The following is a 17,333-nucleotide window of genomic DNA, read 5'->3' on the forward strand; positions in this document are numbered from 1 at the left end:
GTCTTGACTCATCATCATTGAACTTTTACTGGAATTCTCCTTTCTCATGTCACAAATATTGTTTCTTTGTATAGAAGCTGAGAAGTGATCTCCTGAACATTATCCGTGAAAAGAATTTGGCCCATCCTGTTATCCAGAACTTTTCCTACGAGACCTTTCAACAGAAAATGTTACGCTTCCTGGAGAGCCACCTGGATGACTCAGAGCCTTACCTCCTCACGGTAGGCCTAGGCTTTCTCTAGAACTATGATTTTTTTCTTTTCATTTCTTTTTAGAAATGAAAAGAAAAAAAAAGTGAAAAGAGTAGTTCTATAGAAAAGACGTTACAGGGGGCCAGGTGTTAGCTCACCAGGTTAAGCGCACATGGCAAGAAGCACAAGGACCACTGCAACAGTCCTGGTTCAAGCCCCCAGTTCCCCACTTGTAGGGGGGTTGTTTCACAAGCAATGAAGCAGGTTTGTAGGTCTCTATCTTTCTCTACCCTTCTCTGTCTTCCCCTCCTCTTTGAGTTTCTCTCTGTCCTGTCCAGCAACAACAATAACAGCAACAACAACAAGGGGAGGAAGGCCTATAGGAGCAGTGGATACATAGTCCAGGCACCCCAACAATAACCCTGGAGGCAAAAAAAAAGACTTGCCACTATATATACTATCCTCTTTAATGCCTTAAATATAAAACAACAGACATCCTTCCAGAAACAAATGGAATATGCCAGCTCTCGCTGTTTTATTTCTACTCTATATGTAATTAATCTGTGTGGTTAAACTAGAACATTCACTCAAAATTGATGGTGATTCCCAAAGGAGACAAATTTTTAAGTTTGGAAAATAAAGTGGTTTGTTAGATGTTGCATGGTGGGGATGTTAGTAGAAAGAAGAGGGACTAGGTGATGGCACACCTGGTTGAATGCACATATTACAGTATGCAGGACCCAGATTTGAGCCTCTGGTCCCCACCTGCAGGGGGAAAGAGTTGCAAGTGGTGAAGCAGTATTGTAGGGGTCTCTCTATCACCCCTTTCCCTCTCAATTTCTGGCTGTCCCTATCCAATAAATAAATAAAGATGATAGAAGAGGGGAGTAGATAGCATAATGATTATGCAGAGAGACTTATGCTTGAGGCTCTGAAGTTCCAGGTTCAATCCCCTGCACCACCATAAACCAGAACTGATCAGTGCTCTGGTTATAAATAAATAAATAAATAAATAAATAAATAATGAGGAAGGAAGAAAGAAAGACAACATAACTGGATGAGAGATGAAGATATAAACATTAAAAATGGAAGCAGTGAGACTCTGGACAGTGTATGCAGTAATTAGGGTCCAGTCTGTCCTAGAAGATGTGCCGTGGTGGGGGCTGGGCAGTGGTGGACCTGGTTAAGCACTCATATCACCACGCACAAAGATCTGGTTTTAAGACACTGCTCCCCACCTGCAGGGAGAGTGCTTCACAAGTAGCAAAGCAGATCTGTAGGTGTCTAGTCCCTCCGTTCTCTCTCAGTTTCTCTCTGTCCTGTTAAATAAAAATAAAACAGAGGGAGTCAGGTGGTATTGCACCAGATTAAGAACACATAAGTGCGAAGCATAAGGACCTGTGCAAGGATCCTGGTTCAAGCCCCCGGCTCCCCACCTACAGGGGGGTCGCTTCACAAGCGGTGAAGCAGGTAGGCGGGTGACTTTCTCTCTCCCTCTCTGTCTTCCCTTCCTCTCTCCATTTCTCTGTCCTGTCCAACAACTACAGCAATAACAACAATAATAATAACCACAACAATGATAAATAACAAGGGCAACAAAAGGGAAAAGGTGGCCTCCAGGAGCAGTGGGTTCATAGTGTAGGCAGCAAGTCCCAGCAATAACACTAGAGGCACAAAAAGAAAAAAAAATATGGAAAAAATGGCTGTCAGGAGCCATGGATTTATAGTACTGGCATCCAGCCATAATCCTGTTGGGGGGGGCAATGTACCATGGTAAATGTTTTTTTTTGCCTCCAGGGTTATTGCTGGGGCTCAGTGCCTGCACTACGAATCCACTGCTCCTAGAGGTCACCTTTTTCCTTTCGTTGCCCTTGTTGTTGATCATTGTTATTGTTGTTATTGCTGTCATTGTTGTATAGGACAGAGAGAAGTCGAGAGAGGAGGGGAAGACAAGAGAGAGGGGGAGAGAAAGATAGACACTTGCAGACCTGCTTCACTGCTTGTGAAGTGACATCCCTGCAGGTGCGGAGCTGGTATTGTAAACTGGGATCCTCATGGTGGTCCTTGCACTTTGGCGCCATAAGCGCTCAACCCACTGCACTACTGCCTGGTCCCCAGGAAGATATTTTTGTTCAAACTAGAATTTTTAAGGTATATTAGACATATATTAACACTAGATCTGCAAGACCTATATAAAAATAGTGTCAGTGATCCTAGCAGTAATTTGGCAAACCTTGAAGTGTTGGTAAAGCAGCTAGTTTGGAAGATTCAAGGAACAAGTGTTGGTATACTTGAGCTTGACCTTGAGTACTTTTCTATTCCAAGTAGCTAGAAAATAGCCTGCTACTGTATTCCGTATAACAATAGAACTCTCAGTTCTTGTGATACCACAAGATATCACATAATATGTACATATATCTGAAATAATATATCACATCATTTTGAAGTATCTAAAACTTCATCCAGAGAGAAGCAGATGAGCAGTTAGAGCTAGAAAGCAAAATCAGCCCACGTACTTACAGCTTTTTCTATGGTAAAAGTAAGGATTTTAATTTATTTATTAATGAGAAAGAAGAGAGAGAAAGAACTAGACATCACTCTGGTATATGTGCTGCCAGGGATTGAACTTGGGACCTCATACTTGAGAGTTCAATGCTTTATCCACTGTACTATCTCCCAGACCACAAAGTAAGGATTTTTCAAAGAGGTTTTTATTTGTTTATTTTTTTACCAGAGCACTGCTCGGCCCTGGTTTATGGTGGTCCAGGAGATTGAACCTGGGACCTTAGAACAGCAGACATAAAAGTTTTTTTGCATAACCATTATGCTGTGTTCACCCTGCCCCCTCTTTTTTTGTTGTTTTAATTTTTATTATTTATTTATTTTAAGATTTATTTATTAATGAGAGAAAGAGAGCCAGAACACTAATCTGGCATACTAATGTAAGGGATCAAACTCAGGACCTCATTCTTGAAAGTCCAGCACTACTGTTGCACCACCTTCAGGGCCATTTCAGAGAGCTGTTAATAAGGCAAAGCATATCTCTGAAAATACACTCAAAAATTTTAAATTAAAATTTATGGGGGCCGGGCAGTAGCGCAGCGGGTTAAGCACACTAGGTGAGAAGCCCAAGGACCGGTGTAAGGATCCCAGTTTGAGCCCCTGGCTCCCCACCTGCAGGGGAATTGCTCTGCAAGTATCTTATCTTTCCCCCTCTCTGTCTTCCCCTCCTCTCTCCATTTCTCTCTGTTCTTTTTTTTTTTTTTTTTTTTAACTACCAGAGCACTGCTCAGCTTTGACTTATGGAAGGAATTGAACCTGGGACTTTGGAGCCTCAGGCATGAAAGTCAGTTTGCATAACCATTATGCTATCTACTCCCTGACCCTCTCTCTGTCCTATCCAACAACAATGAGCAATAACAATAAATACAACAAGGGCAACAAAATAGGGTGGGGTGGCCTCCAGGAGCGGTGGATTCATAGTGTAGGCACCGAGTCCCAGAGATTAACGACACAAATATAAAATAAAATTGTATGTGTATATTTTAATTTTTTGGTTGTCAGTGGAACTTCACTGCTTCCAGTGAAGGCTTTTCCAGATATATATATAGAGAGAATGTAGGACCAAAGCTTGCACCAGTACTGTAATACTCCCATGTGGTGTAACAGGGCCAGGGACTTAAACTCAGGTCCATGCACATGGTAGTGTGCATTCAAACAGCTGTGCCACCACCCAACCCCAAACAAATAAATTTTTTTAGTGACCCAGGAGGTGGCAGGATAAACTTGAGTGCTCAAGCATGAGGTCCGATGTTCAGTCCAAGGCACTGCACATTCTAGAGTAATGTTATGGTTCTCTCAATCTCTCATTAAAAAATAAATCTTTTTAAAAAAATAATTAAGTCCTCTGAGGGTAATGAAATTATACCAGCACAAAGCCTCCAGTAAAACCTGGGTGACAAAAAAGAGACCAAAACAGTACTCCCCAGTTTTGTGTGCTACCAGGGATTGAACCCAGTACCTCACATGTACATAGCAAATACTCTACTACAAAGCCACCTCCCCAGTCCATAAAAAGCTTCACACATAAACTAAAAGACACATAAGCACTAGCTATCCCAAGTTTGGGATCAGACATTTTGACATTACCCAAAAATGTGCTTGGGACTTAGAAAATTAAATTAGGGCGGCTGGGCCAGTGGTGCACACTATTGAGTGTGCATGTTATATCATGTGCAAGGACCCAGATTCAAGCTCCCCATCTCTCTGCAATAACATTTTAAAAATTAGTAAAAATAAGTAAGGGATAAGATTGTAATAATAGAGAAAAATCATATTTTTTATTGTCTAACATTTAAAGACTTCATGGAATAGCAAGGTGGCTGTCACCAAGTTGAGATCTCCTTTTGTGTAGAAAACTGGTTCAGTTTTTGAAGAAGGGAAAAAAATAAAAGGAAGTTTGAGATAACTTTTTTTTTAATGCACCACTTCTGGCGGCTACTTTTTTTCTGCTTTTTTTTTTCTTTATATTTTATTTGATGGGACAGAGGGAATTGGGGTTGGGGGCAGGGGGGGACAAAGAAGAGAGAGAAAGATAGATACCTGCAGACCTGTCCTGTTTCACTGCTCATGAAGTGTTCCATTTGCAGATATGGAGCTGACCCAGGATCCTTGCATATGGTAATGTGTGCGCTTAACCAGGTGCGCCTCTGCCTGGCGCCCAAGATAACTTTTGTTAAGTTCTCTCCTTCCTCATGTCCTCTAACATAATGCCCAGATTGGATTTGTTAACTATATTTTTGCATACCATGTTTGTGATGAAAACTTGACTTCCTATCTTCCTGATGATATCCTTCCTTTCCCAGATGGCAAAAAAAGCTTTGAAATCTGAGTCTGCTGCCTCAGCTGTAGTGAAGGAAGATAAACAGCCAGCGCCAGAGCCTAGTGAAAAGCCAGTGAGAGAACCTGAAAGGTGAGAGAGATGGCCTTTGTTTTGTTTTGTTACCTGAACACTGCTTAGCTATAGTGGTGCTGGAATTAAACCTGGGAATTTGGAGCCTCAAGTATGATAGTCTCTGTATAACCATTATACTAACTCCCCTGCCCTGGATGCCTTTTGTGGTTGTTGGTGAAACACTGGAGTGGTTCATTAAAAGATTAGCCTCAGGAGTCGGGTGGTAGCGCAGCAGGTTAAGCGCACGTGGCACAAAGCACAAGGACTGGCGTAAGGATCCCAGTTCAAGCCCCCGCCCCCGGCTCCCCACCTGCAGGGGAGTCGCTTCACAGGCGGTGAAGGTCTGCAGGTGTCTATCTTTCTCTCCCCCTCTTTCCATTTCTCTCTGTCCTATCCAACAACGATGAAAACAATAATAATAATTACAACAATAAAACAAGGGCAACAAAAGGGAATAAATGAATAAATATAAAAAATTAAAAAACAAAAAGATTAGCCTCGTGGTCTAGGAGGTGTCGCAGTGGCTAAGGCACTAGACTCTCAAGCATGAGGTCCCGAGTTTAATCCCCAGCAGCACATGTACCAGAGTGATGTCTGGTTCTTTGTCTGTCTCCTGTCTTTCTCATTAATAAATAAATAAAATCTTAAAAAAAAAAAAAAGATTAGCTTCTTTGGAATAGGATCAGCTAATTTTTTTTGTCTGTTTATATGAGAATGAGAGGATGAAAGAGGAGGGAGTGAGGAAGACAAAAGCATTGCTTTTTAATTAATTAATTTTTTTTTTAATATTTATTTTATTTATTTATTCTCTTTTGTTGCCCTTGTTGTTTTATTGTTGTAGTTATTATTGTTGTTGTCGTTGTTGGATAGGACAGAAAGAAATGGAGAGAGGAGGGGAAGACAGAGAGGAGGAGAGAAAGATAGACACCTGCAGACCTGCTTCACCGCCTGTGAAGCGACTCCCCTGCAGGTGGGGAGCCGGGGTTCGAACCGGGATCCTTATGCCGGTCCTTGTGCTTTGCGCCACCTGCGCTTAACCCGCTGTGCTACAGCCCGACTCCCAATTTATTTTTTTTTTAATGAGCGAGATAAAGAAAGACTAGAGCACTGCTCAACTCTTGTTATAGTGGTGCTAGGGATTGAACCTGAGTCCTCAGAGACCCAGGCATGAGTGTCTTTTGTATAACCTTTATGCTATCTCCCCAGCCCCTACCATACCAATTGTTTACTCATACAAGGTGCTGTGGGAATTATAGAGCACCCCCCTGTGAAAACGAGTGTGTGTGTGTGTGTGTGTGTGTGTGTGTTTATACTGGAGTACTGCTCAACTCTGGCTTATGGTGGTACAGGGGATTGAACCTCGGACTTCAGAGCTTTTTGCATAACCATTATGCTGTCTATCCCCGAGAAAATAAGAATATTGAAGGTGGGATAAAAGATCCCTGACAGAAGTCCCTGACTCTTTCTTTTTTTTTTTTTTTTTTAATATCTTATTTATTGCTTGGATAGAAACAGCGAAGGAAGAAAGAGAACAGAGACAGAGAGACACATACAGGAACACTTTACCACACATGAAGCTTTCCCCTTTCAGGTTGGGACCAGGGTTTGAACTATGCTATGTGCACTTAGCCAGGTGCACCACCCAGCCCCTCTGACTAATTCTCAAAGGCTCTTTATATTTCTGTTTCTCTCCTTGTCTCAAAATTATCTATTGGAGGATACCTAATCTCAGTATTTTCAGGAAGCTGTGTTTAGACTTGTGAATCAGATTCCCAAGATCACTACAAGTTTAGTTGCTGTTGGGGTTATAATAGAAAATATAAAAAGAGGGAGTCATGTGGCACAGCGGGTTAAGTGCACGTGACACGAAGCACAAGGACCAGCATAAGGATCCTGGTTCGAGCCCCTGGCTCCCCACCTGCAGGGGAGTTGCTACACAGGCGGTGAAGCAGGTCTGCAGGTGTCTCTCTTTCTCTCCCCCCTCTCTTGATTTCTCTCTGTCCTATCCAACAATGACAACATCAGTAACAACAACAGTAATAACTACAACAACAATAAAAAGACAACAAGGGCAACAAAAGGGAAATAAATAAGAAAATATAGAGTAGAGTGAATCTAGGATAACACAGTGGAGTGTGTGATAATATGTGTGCTTAACCAGGTGCACCATTGCCCAGCCCTTACACAGCTGAATGTGTAGATATGCAAATCAGATAGGGCTGACTTTTCAGTTTCTTGTGACTGCTGCTATGTAAGAATGTCTAAGAGTGCCCAAACTTATGTTCAGATACAAGATTTTTTTTTTATTATAAATAAAAGTTTCACATGAGGCAAAAAGGAGAGACAAGCTAGAAAGTCTAACACTACCTACCACTGGAACCATTTTGTTGTTGAGATTTCCAAAGTTTTGAATGTTGGCAGTTCAATTAAAAAACAAAAATAAGGAGTTGAGCGGTAGCGCAGTGGGTTAAGCACACATGATGCAAAGCCCAAGGACTAGAATAAGGATATCGGTTCGAGCCTCCAGCTCCCCACCCGCAGGGGAGTCGCTTCACAGGTGGTGAAGCAGGTCTGCAGGTGTCTGTCTTTCTCTCCCCCTCTGTCTTCCCCTCCTCTCTCCATTTCTTTCTGTCCTAATAATGATGACATTAATAACAACAGCTACAACAATAAAAAACAAGGGTAACAAAAGGGAAAATAAATATTTAAAAATTAAAAAAATAAAAAAAAACCTAAGTTAGGCAGCAAGACACATATCAACTGTATTTGAAATGCAGATTGTCAGTTTGTACTCCTCTAACAATTTTTTACTTACTTTTTACCATATATAACCTTCGTGTTGTCTCCCTAGCCCCACCTGCCCTTTTTTTTAAGACCTATTTTTAAAAAATATTTATTCCATTTTGTTGCCCTTATTGTTTTATTGTTGTTGTTGTTAGGACAGAGAGAAATCGAGAGAGATGGGGAAGAGGGGTGAGAGAAAGACAGACACCTGCAGACCTGCTTCACTACCTGTGAAGCAACTCCTTGCAGGTAGAGAAAGACTTACTTATTTTATGAGAGAAAGAAGCCAGAGCACCACTCTGGTATATATATGCAGCACTAGGGATCCATCAGAGAGTCTCTCACATGCAAGTCCTGCACTCCACCAGCATAAAAATTGTGGGTGTCTCAACAGTGGCCAAACTGATCTTTGTATGTTTGCTTTATTTGTAGGCAGCTACAGAACACTCCAACTACCATTGGAATTATGACTCTGAAAGCAGCTTTCAAGACTTTGTCTGGTGCACCAGACTCTGAGGCAGCCTTTTCAAAACTGGACCAGAAAGATCTGGTACTTCCTAATCGAATAGCACCACCATCACTAGCCCTCAAAAATAAGAGACCAAGAAAAGACGAAAATGAAAGTTCAGCCCCTGCTGAGGGTGAGGGTGGTGCTGAACTGCAAGCCAAGAGCAAGCGCATGACTATAAGCAGATTGATTTTGGAGGAGGACAGCCAGAGTACTGAAACAAGCTCAGACCTCAGTTCCTCCCAGGAGATAATACCTGCATCACAATCCAAGCCCTCTGTTCTCAACCAACCCCTATCTGGGGAGAAGAATCCCAAGTATGAAGAACTCCTTTGTAGCAGCTTTGGGGCTGGTTGGTGGTCCAGGTTGGGCCTGGTATTGCTTCTCTGAGTGAAATAACTTTCAGCTAGTTATTCACCGCCAAGGCTTGCTCCAACTGTTAGAATGCGACTTGAGAGTGGAGAGTGACAACATAGCTATCCCTGTCAGTTCTGAACAACTGCATGTGAGCTTTCTGGCACTATACAAATGCATGAGTGAGATTGGAAAGGGTTTCAGAGCCTCCTGCTCATCACTGCTTTCATTTTGTAGCAAACATCTGAGTGCCTTGACTACTATTAGTTTTACTTGTTAAATGAAGTTTGTTTGAATTGGATGCCATTATAATTTGATCCTTAAAAGAGACATGAATATTTAGAGTTTTGTGCCTTCTATGAGCATTGAAGAGTTAGCAAATGCAGCAAAATTTACTAATTTCCTATATTTTGCTAGGTTCTGTGGGGAAGTAGTTAGAAAGTTTTCATTTGCTTCTCATCATGATCCCCAGTCTAGCTTTAGAGTTTTGTTACTCTGTTGTGAATTTTTCTTTCAAACTAATCCACTTGCTCTCTGAAACAGTTTGTTTCTACTACTATACTCTTACTTCCTCTCATTACCCACACTTTGGACTAGCATCTCTCTATCACTGCTTGTTAGAATTCCATCTGCCCTTCAAAAGAAAGATAAACTGATGTTGACTGAGTGCTTTCTGTGAGCCCAGTACATTTATGTATTATCTTACTGATAATCTTTATTCTGTGAGTGATAGTATTCACTCTATTTAGTTGATGAAGTGTTAACTTGACTGAAGTGGCAAGCTGTCTTTGGTATAGTTAATCCAAGTCAGTCTTAACACAAAAGTCTATGGCCTCTATCCCATATAAACCAGACTACCTTGCATGTGCTAGGTGCCCCAAGGGAATGTAGCATCTTATCAGGCACAAATCTACTATATATACCAGTTTCTGCATCTGATAATGAATCAGTCATAGTTATAGGTTGGCAAATAGGCATAACTGATGGAAAAGCAGATGCAACTCACTCAACACACTTACTCTCATTTGATACATGATCTCATTTGTTCCTTATGGCAATCCTTTGAAGAGTAGATATCATACCCATGAACAGATAAGGAACTGGAGAGTGCTTGATCATAGTATTTGTTATAAATAGAAGGGCTTGTGAAGATTTCAGATATAACCAATCTCATATGTCAATGATAAGAAGTATTGAGTATTCTAAAGCATAAGTTGCTATGTGTGGCCTACTGCTTGTGCTTATAAATAAAACTTTATTAGAACACACCCATGCCCATCATTTACATATTGTCTATGGCCACTTTAAATGCTAAATTGAGTTGTGACAGAGACAATAAGACCTATAAAGCCCAGCTATTATCTGTCCCTTTACAGAAAAAAGGGATCCTGTGACTCCATCTCTAAAGAAAAATATGTAAAGTGCCCTGGGAGCTTAAGCTCCATAGAAGAGTTGAGCCTATTCAGCAGAGTTGAGGATAAAGTAAACTTTGTAGAGAAGCAGAGAAGAGTTGGCCTAAAAGGAGTAGGAGGACATCAAGCTTATTGGACATTCTAGATAACAGGAACAATTTGAATAAAGATGTGAGAAAACTTGGTATGCTCTGAAAAATGTTATATCTATTTGACAGGATAGTTCAGATTTCAATTTTTTTTTTTGGGGGGGGGGGGTTTGTTTTTACCAGAGCACTGCTCAGCTCTAGTTTATGGTGATTACAGGGGAATTGAACCTGGGACTTTGGAACCTCAAGCATGAGAGTCTCTTTGCATAACCTTGATGCTATCTACCCTACCCTCAGATTTGTGTTCTATCAGACAAAAGCTCTCTAACATTACCACAATTAACTGGATTTTTTTTTTTCTTTTAACCAAAACACTATGAGCAGTATAGCTCTGGCTTACCATGATGCTAGGAGTCGAATCTCCAGCCAAATGAAAGTCTTGCATAACCAGTATTGTTAGTATTAAAAAGAATTAGATTTCTCCCTAGAAATAAGACATCACTCTGATACATGTGCTGCCAGGGATTGAACTCAGGGCCTCATGCTTGAGAATCCAGTACTTTATCCACTACACCACCTCCTGGACCATAGACTTTTTTTTTTAATTTAATTTAATTTATTTATATGAAAGAGATAAAGAAGGAAAGCTATAGAGAGATCAGAGCACTACTTAGTTCTGGTTTATGTTGGTGCTGAGGACCAAACCTGGCACCTCTCAGCCTCAGGCATGACAGCCTTTTGCTCTTCTCCCAGCCCCATTTTTTAAAATACATATCCCCAGACTGACTACTGAGTTAGAAGGGCAGCAGAATGCTATGGCACCTATTTTTTTTAACTGTGTCTCTGATAACTGTGATACAGCCCATATGAAGACCTAAATTATTCAGGGCTTCTAAACTATTATTATGGAAAAGGAGGCTGAAGACTGCTCCTAGGTTAGCAGTAAAGGCCTAGGGGAAGCTGGGCAGTAAAACTGGAGGGGTCATACTAATCTGTTCTAATTAAAATAGGAACACACTAGATTACGTTTTTTTAGTTCCCACCCCATGGCATCTGGCACAGAAGTGCCTTTTAGATATTAACCATATAATATAATTCTTGGTTCTTACAACTTAAACTTTCATAAAATGTCAGCAAAAGGTTAACCTTTTGGTTTAGCTTTTTTTTTTTCTTAAAAGAGTTTATTTATTTATGAGAAAGATAGGAGGAGAGAGAAAGAACCAGACATCACTCTGGCACATGTGCTACCGGGGATCGAACTTGGGACCACATGCTTGAGAGTCCAAAACTTGATCACTGTGCCACCTCCTGAACCACAACTTTTTTTTTTTTTAACAACTCTAAAAGCATAAAGGACATTCTTAGTTCAAAGGTTCAAAAGCCAACAGCCCCAGGCTACAGTTTGCATATCCCCATACCATTCATCAGTTTCTAATTTTAATGAGAAAAGCAAAGACCAGGCCTGGTGATGGTGCACCTGGTTGAGCACACTTGTTACAATGCGCAAGGACTGGAGTTCGAGCTCCTGGTCCCCACCTGCAAGGGGAAAGCTTCCAGAGTGGTGAAGCAGGCAATGCTGCAGATGTATCTGTTTTTCTCCCCCTTCCCTCTGTTTATTTCCCCCTTCCCTCTCAAATTTCTGGCTGTCTATCCAATAAATAAATTGAATAAAAGAAGAAAAGCAAGGACTGATTACTGAAGTCTCAGACACCTAATAATTAAGCCCAAGAAAACCCAGACTGGCTCCTCCCACAGCATGGCAAGTTAGGAAGCACTAAAACATCTGTCTATTTGTACATGTAATAGCTGCTAAATCTGCCAAACTTGTGTGCAGGAAAAGAGAACAGCACTTGTGTGAAAATGATAGACTATGGAATCTAGAGGTTTAAATCAGTTTGGTCCCAGCACTAGAATAAGGATATTGAAAAGGTAAATTGCAAACCTTTTACTTATAAAAAGTAACTAATTTGGTTCATATCCCTGAGAAGGAAAAACTTTAGTTTCTCGGTTTTATACTTTGTATAAAGCAAATTTATTATTCTTGGGGGAGGGTAGCGATGTCGGGCGGGGAGAGGCCCTGGATTCAATCCCCTGCACCACATAAAATGGTAGAGCTGTTTCAGTTTCACTCTCTTGCCATAAAGGGGGAAAAGTTTTTGTGGCACTGGGGCCTCACACATAATATGATTCTATTCCTCCTAGGCCAACTTTTTTTAGAAGCACCAGTGCTGCTCCACCATCTGTGGAGCCCCCCTTGGTACCATGGTGATCCAGTGTGGTGCCAAGTTTCAAACTCAGAGCTTTGCACATGGTAAGGTAGGTACCCTACCTGATGAGCTATCTCCCATCCCCCTCCCCCTTTTTGTTTTTAACCAGAGCACTGCTCAGTTCTGTTTTATGAAGATGCTGGGGATTGAACCTGGGGCCTTAAGCATTAAAGGTTTTTGTTTGTTTGTTTGCATAACGATTATGCTATCACCATAACTCAAAATTTTCTTTCTTTTTCACCAGAAAACTGGTTTCTGGTGGTACTGGGGTTTGAGCCTGAAACCTTTGGTGCCTCAGGCATGAAGGTCTTTCTAACGATTATGCTATCTCCCCAGTTTTCTCCCAGTCCTCTTTTTTAAAAAAATGAAAAACAAAGTATGAAAGTAAAAAAATAAATAAATATAAGAAACCTAAAATTAATTAACTATCTTATTAAGACGTGAGCATTAAGGTGAAAAACTGGAAGCTTTCCCAGTACAATCAATGATAAGGCAAGGATGTTCCATTTCACTATTTTTCCCCTTCTCACTATTCTTAAATAAATAACATTTTTGGGAATGTGATCCAAGTTACTAATTATTCTATCAATGTATCTGCCCCTTATGTAATTCAGAGGAAACCCATAGTGCTCAAAAGAATGTTTTCAAGAATGTTTTCAAGTGTGTGCACTTACTAAGGCAGTTTTACTGCTCACTTGTAAAATACAAGTCAGCCTTAAAAATTTCTAGGTGGCTAGGTGGTGGCTTACCTGGTTAAGTGCTCATATTATAGTGTGCAAGGACCTAGGTTCAAGCCCCTGGTCCCTGTCTGCAGGGGAAAAGCTTCACAAGTGATGAAGCAGGGCTGCAGGTGTGTGTCTCTCTTTCCCTCTCTATATCTCCCTCCCCTCTCAATTTCTCTCTGCCTCTATCCATTAGTAAGTAAATTAAAAATATTTTAAATAAATAAAATTTCTTAGGAGGAAGGGAATAAATTTAATCTTTCTTGGTGAAGTTACATAGGTAATTTTGATCTTAAAATTCTTCAAAACATGACAATTTTGTTTTGTAAAGAATTTCTTATTTCTGAATCAGGTGTTTTGTTTGATTCCCACAGCTGCTGTCTTAGTAATTATGTAAACAGTTAAAACTGATTAGATAAGACCATTTATAATTTTATTTTAAAAGATTTATTAGAGGGTGGGGTAAAAAAAAAAAAAAAAAGATCAGTGAGGGAGAACTAGAGCATCATTGTGGCCATTTGTAGTGCCAGGAATTGAACTCGGGATACTGTGCTTGCAAGTCTTTTTGCTATTCTACTGTGCCACCTCCTAGGTTGCAGTTTACATTTTTTAATAATTTCTTGAATTATTTTTCAACTTGGGGATGTTTTTGATTATACCTAGGTATTTAACACTTCATGCTCATGATAAGGAGTCCTATTTGCTTAATACTCTGATGGTATAGCACCATTATAGCTCTTTGATAATTCTATTTTGAGTTAGTAGGTATACAGTTCCTGTGAAGGGATGTGTTCCTGTGTTAGGTGTTTGGGTCAGACCAAGATAAAGCCCTTGTCTTCAAGAAACTTATGGTTAGGGATACACTGTAAAATGACTTTACTGATAAATGGAGCACTACTACAAGGACAGAGGAGCCGATTTGTGGGTATGGGCAGTCAGGGTACACTTTCTGATCTTGAAATGTGGGTTGGATTTACTTGGCAGGAAAAGGAATCCTCAAGGGAACAGGTATATAAAGTAGTAGGAAAGCTTCTCGGAGGGAAGAGTAGCCTGGCTCTGCAGTTTTTGTAGGTGTGAGTGGTGGTGGTAGGGATGGTATTGGTGGAGTGGAATCAGTGGAGGCTAGACTGGATGATGTGGATTCCCTCACATAGGCATCAAAGCTTCACTGATTAGGTGTTGAAAAGCCATCACAAGTAGAAGAGAGAATGGTAATTTTAGGATTGTTCAGGTTATATTGGAAAGGGAAGAGACTGGGTTAGAGTCTAGAGAATATTGATAAAACACCTTTGGCTTGAACTAGGGGCACGGAAGGGAAAAGAGAGCACTTGAGAGATGGGAGTATGCCCTGTAAGGAAAGACTTGTAACTCTCTAAGTTCTAAGAATGCTAAATCCTTAATGGTTAAAACTGAATCAACCAAGCAAAAAAAAAAAAACAGATTTTGAGAGGACTGTGATGTATTTGGTGCTGAATTTGTGGATCTTGCAGCCAGAGGGATGTCCACATGGAGACACCTGGCCAGGTCAGGGAAAGAAAGAGTTGTTTTGAGAGTTGTGTACAAGTGAAAAGAAAGATTTAAGTCAAGTTTTTATTTATTTATTTTTACCAGAGTTATTGCTCAGCTCTAGTTTATGGTGGTGGAGGGGATTGAACCCTGAGACTTTGGAGCCTCAGGCTTGAGAGTCTCTTTGCATAACCATTATGCTATCTGCCCTCCCCTACAAGTAAAATTTAAATGGGGTTACCCAGAACAGGGGAATTTAGGGCCATACTGAATATAGAATGACCTATGACCTTTGATTACATTTTATTCTCTCATTGATCTCTCTTCAGAATACCTAAAGGCAGATTGAACAAGTCTAATGGAATTGAAGAAAAAGATACTTGGGCAGAAGAGGACCAATTGTTTGAAGTTCGTGGTAAGCTAGGAGATTCTCCTTGAAACTTGCTGAAATATACATGCATGTTACTGTCACTTTCGTGCAAGGTGGTGGTAGGGAGGGACTCAAACTAGTGTTTTCTAAGACAAAAACTTTATTTTTATTTTTTTATATTTATTTTTCCCTTTTTGTTGTTTTCTATTGTTATTGTTAATGTCATCGTTGTTAGATAGGACAGACAGAAATAGAGAAAGGAGAGGAAGACAGGGAGAGAAAGATAGACACCTTCAGACCTGCTTCACTGCTTGTGAAGCGACTCCCCTGCAGGTGGGGAGCAAAGGGCTCCAACTGGGATCCTTACGCCGGTCCTTGCGCTTTGTGACACGTGCGCTTAATCCGCTGCGCTACCTCCAACTCCCAAAAACTTAATTTTTCTATGACTAATACTAAATTTAATACTTTTGCATTAGAATCTTTACCACTGGGAGTTGGGTGGTAGTGCAGCGGGTTAAGTGCACATGGCACAAAGCGCAAGGACTGCGTAAGGATCCCGGTTTAAGGCCCGGGCTCCCCACCTGCAGGGGGGTCACTTCACAAGCGGTGAAGCAGGACTGCAGGTATCTTTCTCTCCCTCTCTTTGTCTTCCCCTCCTCTCTCCATTTCTCTCTGTCCTATCCAACAAGGACGACATCACTAACTACAACAATAAAAGAACAAGGGCAACAAAAGGGAATAAACATTTTTAAAAAGGGGAAGTGGGGGTATAGCATAATGGTTATGCAAAGAGACTTTCATGTCTAAGGCTCTGAAGTCTCAGGTTCAATCCCCCACACCACCATAAGCCAGAGCTGAGCAGTGCTCTGGTTAAAAAAAAAAAAAAAAAAATGCACAGAAAAGAGGGAGGGGAGTTGGGTGGTAGTTCAGCGGGTTAAGCACATGTGGTGCAAAGTGCAAGGACCGATATCAATAACAACAATAATAACTACAACAATAAAACAAGGGCAACAGAAAGGGAATAAATATTTTTAAAAGAAAATAAATTTTTTTGTTTTTCTTTTAAATTATGTATGTATTTATTTATTGGATATATACAGAAATTAAGAGGAAGGGCAGATAAGAGAGACTCCAGCACCCCTCTTTCATTGTTGGCAGTGCTTTCCCCCTGTAGGTGGGGGATGGGTACTACCACTACCCAGCCCCAATAATAAATTTCTTAGTAGGAAGGAGACAGAAATTTGTCTTTACTTTCTTAGTGAAGTTGCTATAGTATTTTTTTTTTTTAATAGAAATCAGGAGGGAAAGGGGAGATAGAGGGAGAAAAACTAGAGAGAGAACTGCAGTACTTCACCAGAGTGTGAAGCTTCCCCCCTGCAGGTGGGAAACAGAAGCTCCAATCTGGGTCCTTGCACATGGTAATGTGTGTATTCAACTTTGTATGCCCTCACCTGACCCCAGTAACTTTGATCTATATAAATTCTGGTGTATAAGATTCTGACATGGAAGTACTTTTAGGGTCAGCAAAATAGCTCACTTTGATAATGCACTTGTGTTGCCATATATACAGCCCAGCCCCCTCTGCATTGGAGAAAGTTTGGTTGCTATAGTATCTTTTGCCCCTCCCCTCCTGTCTCTGTGGAAAAGATTGGCTCAGAGAGGTGAAACTCGGGTGACTACAAAAAAAAGTACTTTTGTTGACATAAAAATAGTTCACTGAGTAAGCATGGTTGGCATGATGAAGATCATACAGAAAATAGGGGATGTGGGCCAGCAAAATAATTCACTTAAATAGTATACTTGGACAGACCCAAGTTCAAACCCATCTCTGCTCCCACTGAAGGAAACTTCAGTGTATGGTATTTTCTCTGTCTCTCTCTCTGAAGTCTGCGTGGGGTGGTAAAGTCCTAGTCATGACAAAAATAAGTCAATACAGGAAGTAAGTAAGAGAAGAGCAAATAAAAGTAGCATTAATATTTTTTAAAAGGATATTAAAGTTCTGGAAAATACCCACTTTTTTCTTCTTGCCACCAGGTGTAGCACTAGGGCTCAGTGCCTACTGCTCCTGGTGGACATTACTTTTTAATTTTTTTTTAATATTTATTTAATTTATTTATTCCCTTTTGTTGCCCTTGTTGTTTTATTGTTGTAGTTATTATTGTTGTCATTGTTGTTG

The 17,333-nt window shown here is 40.6% G+C and overlaps 1 protein-coding gene across 3 annotated transcripts in view; it reads left to right on the forward strand.

Annotated features, from left to right (window-relative positions):
* Positions 1-17,333, forward strand: part of TERF2 (telomeric repeat binding factor 2) — a 37,459-nt gene that overhangs the window by 15,168 nt on the left and 4,958 nt on the right. For all 3 annotated transcript variants that reach the window (XM_016188820.2, XM_060185232.1, XM_007524586.3), the window contains exons 5-8: positions 75-221; positions 5,057-5,163; positions 8,362-8,754; positions 15,117-15,202. In XM_016188820.2, coding sequence (XP_016044306.1) covers positions 75-221; positions 5,057-5,163; positions 8,362-8,754; positions 15,117-15,202 — 733 coding nt within the window. The remainder of the gene's footprint in view (positions 1-74; positions 222-5,056; positions 5,164-8,361; positions 8,755-15,116; positions 15,203-17,333) is intronic.

This window comes from Erinaceus europaeus, chromosome 2 (genome assembly GCF_950295315.1).
Source record: "Erinaceus europaeus chromosome 2, mEriEur2.1, whole genome shotgun sequence".
NCBI lineage: Eukaryota > Metazoa > Chordata > Mammalia > Eulipotyphla > Erinaceidae > Erinaceus > Erinaceus europaeus.